At 55.1% G+C, this 8,136-nt stretch overlaps 2 protein-coding genes across 3 annotated transcripts in view; both read right to left on the bottom strand.

The window, feature by feature from the left end:
- Positions 1-1,228: 1,228 nt before the first annotated feature.
- Positions 1,229-3,151, bottom strand: Myl7 (myosin light chain 7). Its single transcript, XM_055624144.1, has 6 exons — positions 3,044-3,151; positions 2,791-2,866; positions 2,464-2,568; positions 1,928-2,006; positions 1,733-1,781; positions 1,229-1,369 (listed from the first exon to the last, which is right to left on the bottom strand). The coding sequence occupies exons 1-6, from the start codon at positions 3,077-3,079 to the stop codon at positions 1,268-1,270; spliced, it is 447 nt and encodes a 148-aa protein (XP_055480119.1). The 5' UTR covers positions 3,080-3,151; the 3' UTR covers positions 1,229-1,267.
- A 2,412-nt stretch (positions 3,152-5,563) lies between these two features.
- Positions 5,564-8,136, bottom strand: part of Gck (glucokinase) — a 36,652-nt gene continuing 34,079 nt past the window's right edge. For both annotated transcript variants that reach the window (XM_055624306.1, XM_055624305.1), the window contains exons 8-10: positions 7,488-7,643; positions 6,902-7,135; positions 5,564-6,622 (exon numbers count right to left, since the gene is read on the bottom strand). In XM_055624306.1, coding sequence (XP_055480281.1) covers positions 6,478-6,622; positions 6,902-7,135; positions 7,488-7,643 — 535 coding nt within the window. In that variant the 3' untranslated portion in view covers positions 5,564-6,477. The remainder of the gene's footprint in view (positions 6,623-6,901; positions 7,136-7,487; positions 7,644-8,136) is intronic.

The following is an 8,136-nucleotide window of genomic DNA, read 5'->3' as shown; positions in this document are numbered from 1 at the left end:
CTCCAGCTCTTTCTCACCTCCTCCCAGCTCCAAGCTGAGAGCCATCCATGGCAGCAGGCTTGGAAGGAGAGAGGACGCAGAGAGCTGCTGCCCGGCTCTGGTTTGGCAGAGCAGTCACTGGCCTTATGTGTCTCCCTTTACTTGTGGGGGGAATCACCCGCTTCTGCAGTCTGCAGAGAAGGGGGAGATAGGGAACCCTAACATTTCTGTAGGGGTAGTCCCCTCCCTATGCTCCAGGTATATGACCCAGTGACAAAACCCTTGATGTGAGGCTTTGTGAGGCAGGAGGCCAGTCTCTAGCATCTGCCTGTGATCCGGCTCTGCAGCCAGTGTCATGCCCCATCATGCCATGGTCTTCCTGTTATGCACACAACCAATCTTAAATCCAGTGAGGTTTATTGGATGGAGAGAGGGAAGAAGAGAGAAAGACATGGTGGGGGGAGGGGCACCCCGGCAGAGAGAGAGGAAGAGCAAGAGAGTAAGAGAGTGACAAAGTGGCAGGTTGGTCCTTTTATGGAGCAACTGAACCAGGTACTTTTTATGGAGCAACTGAACTGCCAGGTAGTCACACCTGGCAGGCGACACATGATGATATCACAGGTTACCAGGTAACCCTGCGGAAGCAGGCTGCCTAAATACTAACACTTCCTGTACTTCCAATATGATCGTGATTCCGCCCTCCCCCTCCAGTGCCACGTCCCACCATACCATGGTCATCCTATTCTTCAAATATGATTGTGGTTTCCCCCTAGGGGAAAGGTGCTTGCTGGGAATGGGATCCAGGGCATGGGACATGCCATGTAAGGCTTCCATTGAGCTGCCCCTCCAGATCTGGCTGTGTTTTTAAATAGGTTTCTGTGTGTTTTTCTCACAGAGCCTGCAGAGCCAGCATATCAAGAGGAGAATGGGCTGTGGATCTCAGCATTCAGGGGAGACTGTGGTTTGGGGTCCCTGGGACTACAGCACCAGCTGGATGTTCTGCAGAAATTTTGCTAAGTGTCCAGCGAGAGGTTTCTTCCAGAGCTTGAGCTGGGCCTCGTGGGGAGCGGGAGACCTCGTTGTGTGCATCCCATTTTCTCTCTTGGAGTTCAGCGGTAGGCAAAACAAGGGCTCACATTTTACTTGGTAGTGTGGGGTAAATCAAGGCGGGGCTCCACAGGGCCCCGTGCCCCCCACCTGGCCCATCCCCACCCCGTCTGTCACAGTGAAGCCAACACCTCAGTTCTAGTTCAGGCACAGCGTTTATTGAGTAGAGGCCAGCCTGCCTCTACTCCTCTTTCTCATCGCCGTGGGTGATGATATAACAGAGGGACTTGTAGTCGATGTTGCCTGCCAGGTCCATGGGCGTCAGGGCAAACAGCTGCTCCACCTGCAGAAGGCGTGACCGAAGAGATACGATGACCTAACGACACCCTGTCCCAACAGCCCCGCTTTAGGACTCAGCCTTTGCAATCCCAAACTGCAGCCTAGTGTTTTTTTTCTGTTGGTGAATGGATTAGGAAGTGGGCCCCAATGGGGGAGGGGACAAAGGGCTCACCTGACCACAAGGATGAACCCAACTCTCTTCTGAGTCTGCATTCTCCCCTCTGGGTCTTAACAGAGACAGTATCTCTTCGGGGAAGTTCCTGTTACCCAGTTAGCTTGCCCCACATAGGATCTGGATTCTGAGCCCTAGGGGTCATGGGTCATGAGGTCTTCCTAGTGCTAGAGTGGCAATGCCAGGATGTCTCACCTCAGCAGGAGAAAACTTGTCTGCCTGGGTCATGAGAAGCTGCTTGAATCTGAGGGAAGAGAAAGCCTGAGCTGGGAGGGAGAGTGGCTGGGGCCCAGGGAAGGTTAGTCACCTGCCTGAGACACACAAAGGACCTCTCCACCCTCTTGGTTTCCCTGTGGTGCCCATCTTGAGGGAGAGAAGGACCTCACTTACTCCTCCTTGTTCACCACACCCTGGCCGCTGGGATCAAACATTCGGAAGGCACTCAGGATGGCTTCCTCGGGGTCGGTCCCTGGAGGTGGAGGCAGCAAGTGAACTGTGGCGTCCCCAGCCTCTAGGCCCCACCCAGGACCAACTTACAGTACAAGGGAGCCAGGCTCTTTCCTGGCAGGTGTTGGCGGGACGGTGAGGGGGACTGAAGGGCCAAGGCTGCCTCTTATAAATAAGGTAAGGTGGGGAGGATGAGAAGGTGCAGGAGAGTTGTGTGTGTGGCTTCACCCTACAGAGGGTTTCCTGGGAATCAAAAGGGTTGGCAGGCCTGGCTGGGAAATTAGAATTGGGATTTGGAAGTGGCTGTTTTCTGAACCCATGTCAGCCGGGATGCTCCGTACCCACTGCTCGACATCCAATGGCCAGGACGGGTCCACAGCTTTCAGGTGAGGTCAGGTGAGTCTTCCATGGGACTCAGGGGTCAGGCTAGGTAAGGTTTGATGTCTGGCTATGGAGACCCAGACCTGATGCAGACTCACCATTGAGTTTCTCCCCGAAGAGTGTGAGGAAGACAGTGAAGTTGATGGGGCCCTTCCCTTCTTGCAGCATGGCATCTAGCTCCTCCTCTGGGACACTTACCCTCCCTATGAGGGAAGAACTTGAGGTGACCCAGGCTGCCCTCCCCTGCTTCCCCGGCAGTGAGGGGAGAGGCAGAAACAGCTCCAGCTGTGGGGCTGGCGGGGCCCCAGGGATGTGTGATTGGACTGACAAGTCTGAAAGAAAGGGCAGGCACTGTCCTCTCTCCCAGCAAGCCCCTGAGGAGAACAGCACGGGTCACTAGGAGGTTGGTCTGTGGATCCTCTCACCGAGCTGGGAATAGGTCTCCTTCAGGTCTGACTTGCAGATGATGCCATCGCGATTCTGGTCAATGCAGCTGAAGGCCTGTGAGGAGAGGGCCTTCAGGCAGGAGTACTGACCGCTCCCTTCCAGGGAGGGCCGGAGGTAAGGGAGAGTGTTGGGTGGTGTGAGGGGCAAGGCTGACCTTCAGAGAAGAGCGGTGTGCTTGGGTGTGGAGTGGGCTCCCCTGGGGTGACAGGGTGTTGGAGACAGGATACTCACTTCCTTAAATTCCTGAATCTGGGCTTGTTCGAACATGGAGAAGACATTGGAAGAGCCACGTTGGGCCTGCTTGGTGGCTGCAGCCTTGCCTCGGGTCCCAGCCTTCCTACTGGCCTGTAATACTAATGCTCAGAAGGGTCCTCTCTCTGATTCTCCAAAGAGCCCCCCTCCCTACCCCATGAAACCTCAGGGCACTGCCAGGATGAGGGGCCTTTCTCCACCCTTAGAGGTCACGTCCCTGAGCCCAGCAGAGGCACAGAAGTCCTGGCTCTGCGCCTCAGCAGTGCGGAGTCTAGCACCTGGATGTCTCTTGGTCCCCACCCAGCACTCACCATGCTCTGCAGTGGTCTGGCTGTGTGGGCTTGTCACCAGGCTCTTTATGTCGCATCCTTATCACCCAGAGGCCCAAATAAGGACAGGAATTGATGACTGGGCTAAACTTGGAAGCCCCCCCCCCCCCGCCGGTGGAGGAAGACAGGGCCCCAAGTGGATTCCACTCACACTCCTGGTGACCTCCAAGGCCCCAAGTGCTACATCCTTGAATCCATCCATCTCTTATGACCAGGCTCCGTGTCTTCCCTGGGCAGAGACGCTCAAACCTTTTTACCATTCCAGGTCACATGGACGGTCCCTGTGTCCCCTTATCTGATCATTCCTCCTGCAAGCCCAGGCTGGACCCTGGCTAGTGCCGCCCTTACTCTTTGGCCTAAGGAAGCAGTGCATGCTAGAGGATGGTCTCTGACCTGAATCCTCTGGGTTGGGTGAATACCCTGAGCTCTGGCCTGCTGCCCGGCTGACAAGGGTCAGACAGCATTTCTGAGCAGCCTGCCAGCCCCACACAACCCTGTGCTTGGTTTGGGGGTAACTCAGGAGTGAGGCGACAGAGTCACCTGCTCCCCTCACATTTAGACCAGGGCTGCTGTTCGCACCTGCCCTGCTGAGACACCCTATTTGGAGTCTTGCTGTTTGTTATGCTCAACATCTGGAATTCAGAGGCCTTGGCACATGGCAGGCCTGTGTGATGATGTTTCTCAGGAAAGTTTTGGGTTCCTGTGGAAGTGGCTAAGGAACCCAAAAAGAGCCCATCCAGTGGATCTGAATGGCATTCCAAGGGGCTCAGGCTGCAAGTAATAACGGTCGATTTCTTGAGGACTCCAGTGTGGCAGGGGGACAGGGAAGCTGGGCAGCTTGTGGGTGGACAGCAGAAGGCCTCTGACTGGGTTAGGTGTTCCTCTTCACCCGACGTGGCTGTGCAAGATGTGTTGGGAGAATATGGGTACTTTCCCTGTTAGGACCCAAGTCCCACCCCACCCTTTGTTTTAAGATGGGGTCAGCTATGTAGCCTCTGCTAGCCTGGAACTCACTCTGTTGCCCAGGCCAAGCTTTCACCACACACGGCTCCAAGGCCTCCTTTAATGAGTGTTTTATAACACCTCCCTTACTATCTGAAAATGAAGTTCATTCATTTCCTTTAGATGTGTAAAGAGTTGGTTATTTATTTATTTTTTAAAATCTGCACAAGCCGGGCGTTGCCCACACCTTTAATCCTAGCACTTGGGAGACAGAGGCAGGTGAATCTCAGTGAGTTTGAGGTCAGCCTGGTCTACAAAGAGAGTTTCAGGACATTCAGGGGTGTTACACACAGAAACCCTGTCCCAAGAAACCAGATAGATAGATAGATAGATAGATAGATAGATAGATAGATGATAGATAGATAAAATAAAAACTGTACAATGTCTCAGATTCCAGTATGTAAGAGAAGATGAAAGCCATCTATATTAAAAACCTGTTCCAAGACATGTGTTCAAATATGAGCACTTTACTGTATGACATAAGCAAATGCTTGTGTTGGTTAAAGAGAATGAAGATGATCAGAAGTGATTCCATGTGAGAATTACCAGAAAATGCTAAGATTTCAAGGAAGAAGTATCTTCCCCCAAAATCACCAATTTGGTTTTTTGTTTGTTTGTTTTGTTTTCCTGAATGAAACAGAGAGCAGTTGCCTTTGATTTTCCAGATAGTTCCACTGAGAAATAAATGTATATTAAAATCATACAAGTCTGTTTACTTGAAGGTGTTTATGCTACAGAGAAAAGGCCCTTTGCTAGTGATTTCACCTACCAGAGCCTCTGGAGGAACCCTAGAAATTGTTCGGACATTTCATAACCCTGGTCCTTGTTGTTGCTTCCAGCAGAATGCCGCAGAGACCATCCCAGAGCTGAACCTGTACCCCACCCCCTCACCCCAAACCAGACTGTGGCCTGGCCTGGGATTTCTGCCCCCTCTTTCACATCAGAGGCAGCCAGGGGCCTGGGCCTAGCTATTCAGTGCCTGGAGTGTCCCCATGTCACTTCATTCCCATTCCTACAGCCTGCCTCTCACGCTCCCCTGGGCATGGTGTCTGGAGGGCACAGCAACCGAGTTTAGGGAGTAACCACGTACACCAGTGATGTGTCTTTGTCACCACAGTCCTTATGCACAAAGGTCAAAGAACCACGGGCAGGCCATGTTTAAGCATTTTAGAATGTTTAATTAAAAACTCCCCCCTCCCCTCCCATAGTCCCCGGTTTGTGTAGAGAGGGAGGTGTGGTATTTGGGATGCCTGATGAGGATGAGAGAGGGCCCTGGGTGATCTCTTGGAGGGATACTGAGGGTGGCTTGCTTTTTCCTCCTGGGTCAGGGATGTAAGAATTGAAAATGCCATCCTGCTTGAAGGAAGGGGAGCTCCTGATAGTGCAGAGTGAGGAGGCTGCCCCTTTCTGGTCCCCTTAGGCGGGGGACTCTAGGGCTCTATCCTCTGGCATCTCCTGGAAGGGTTCATCCCAGAACCATAAACCACTCAGAGCTAGAGGTATATGAAGGAAATGGTCTCTTTGGGATGCTTCTGGCCTGGAAAGTCCCCTCCATGCGGCTGGACAGTCCTAGTCTCCCGTGGTTCCTATGGCTCCCCAGCCTCTTCAGTCTGAGGCAAGAAAACAGCCAGGCCTGGGTGACCAGCAGCCCTTGCCCTCCTGGGGGCCCAGGTCTGATCTGGCCTAGCTGCTGGAGCTACCTCCCCATGAAGGTGTGTGCCCAGGGAAGCCAGTCCATGGCAAGGTCCAGGAGGCACTCCCTTGGGAGGTCAGGGAGGCCAGGCCCACAGCGGTGGGAGGCAAGAAGTGTGAAATGCAAGTCCTGAGTGTGCAACGCCTTCCTCTGTAGCCGATTCTAGCAAGAAAGGCTTTGGGGCCTCCGATCCAGCCCCGTGCCCCAGGCTCAGAACCCTAGGGCTGTCCCACTGGCTGGCTCTGCAGAAAGGCCTGCTCGGCTGGCAGGGGGCCTCTCCCATTTTCCAGAGGTAGCCGCAGAATAGGTCTCCCGCCCCGGTGGGCTGGGAGCACCTGTGGGGTGTGGAGTCCTGTGGAACCCAGGTCCCTGTCCCTGCGGCCTGGACTTCACTGGCCCAGCATGCAGGCCTTCTTGCAGGCCACCGCCGACACCAGCGCTGCTCCCCTGCCGCTGCCCTCCTCCGATTCGATGAAGGTGATCTCGCAGTTGGGTGTCAGCCTCCGCACACTGGCGTGGAATCGCTCCTTGAAGCTGAGCGGGAGGACGACAGGGCCGCCATTTCTCCTCCCATCCTTTTCGACCTCACTTCGGCTACCCGGCCACCGCAGTCCCACCCTGACTCTATCCCCACCTCCAGCCCTACCTCCACCCCTACCCCCACCCCAGGAGAGGGGGAACAAGGCATCACCGGCTCGCAAACGCGTGGAGCCGAGAGCCACGCCCTTTACGCCCTCCTTTAGTAGGGAGAGGTTGGACCTCAGGTTGGAGAGGCTGGAGCGGAAGCGGAAGGAGGCGGAAGCAGAGGCTGACCTGGGATGCAACTTGTACACGGAGCCGTCCACGCCCACCGTGATGCGCATCACGTCCTCACTGCGGCTTTCACGCATGCGATTTATGACCCCTGCTAGTCCCGCCGAGCACATGTGGGCGGCGCGAGTGGACACGCTCTCACAAGCTCGGCGCACGATGTCGCAGTCGGCGACCGAGGGCCGAAGCCCCAGAGTGCTCAGGATGTTGTGGATCTGCTTGCGGTCACCGGAGTCGCTGCGGGAAGCATTGGGGAGGGGAGTCACTGAGGGTCCTGGAGGAATGGGAATGACCCGCCCCGATCCAGTGGTCAGCGTGGGCTCTCTCTATCATGAGGGTGACAATGCCACAGTTCTTTGGACCCTGGCGTGGATGAAGTTGAGACAGTGACCCTGGGTAGTGGAGAATGACTGGGGAACGTGGACACTGAATCAGTGGACAGTCAGAGGTCACGGGAGCTTTGGGCCTGGCTGCATGTCCCCCTGCGCCCCTGACCTAGTTAATACTCTGTGTCCCTGAGCCCACCGCTGTCCCCACCCCATCCCTTCTCCTCCCGCATCCTGCCCTTGCTCCTGCGCCCTCCAGGCACCTCTCCACCTGCGACACGAAACGGGTCTCGAAGGCGCCACGCGTGCGCAGCTGCTCCGAGGCCTCTCCGTGAAACAGAAGATTCTCGTCCACCAGCTTGAGCAGCACAAGGCGTACCAGCTCGCCCATGTACTTTCCACCAATGAGCTTTTCGTACCTGGACGCAGAACAGCCTGTCAGACCGGCTGGCCCTCGGGAAATCCCCCCAGCTCCCATTCTGGCGAGGGGGTGATCATGTGGGGGTGCTTTCTCATTCCCACCCCCTAGTTATTCGAGGTCCTGGCCCTCATGCCCTGCCCCCATGTTTGTAAGCAGAGGCTTCGGAAACCTCAGGTCCTAGGAACATGCACATTTTTAACCCAGCTGAGGGAGCAGACCTGGCGCTGCTTCCGGCCCTGGTCTTCGGAGGGGACAGAGAGTTGAGGAGCCTCTGTGGTCCTTTGAAACCTTCCTGCTGGCAGGCCTTGCGTGAGGCACACGGCCTGGGACTTTAGTCCTTCCACAACCATGTGAAGGGATGCTATTCTCAGTGGCTCACAAGGCTGGTGCCCAGTATGGCACATGTACCGTGTAGGTGTCTAGCCTGTGGTGAGCACAGTCATTTATGTATGTATGTATGTATGTATGTATGTATGTATGTATGTATGTAT

The sequence above is a fragment of the Psammomys obesus genome, unplaced genomic scaffold, assembly GCF_907164565.1.
Source record: "Psammomys obesus unplaced genomic scaffold, mPsaObe1.curated_primary_1811, whole genome shotgun sequence".
NCBI classification, from domain to species: Eukaryota; Metazoa; Chordata; class Mammalia; order Rodentia; family Muridae; genus Psammomys; species Psammomys obesus.
Note: the sequence above shows the minus strand (reverse complement) of the source record. Positions and strands in the feature narration are given on the sequence as shown.

Coding starts and splice junctions, on each gene's coding strand:
- Myl7 (XM_055624144.1), bottom strand. CDS start 3,079: ATGTTCGAACAAGCCCAGATTCAGGAATTTAAGGAA. Junction 2,007..2,463: donor CTTCGGGGAGAAACTCAATG/GTGAGTCTGCAT, acceptor CTCCACCTCCAG/GGACCGACCCCGAGGAAGCC. Junction 1,782..1,927: donor GGTGTGGTGAACAAGGAGGA/GTAAGTGAGGTC, acceptor CTCTTCCCTCAG/ATTCAAGCAGCTTCTCATGA.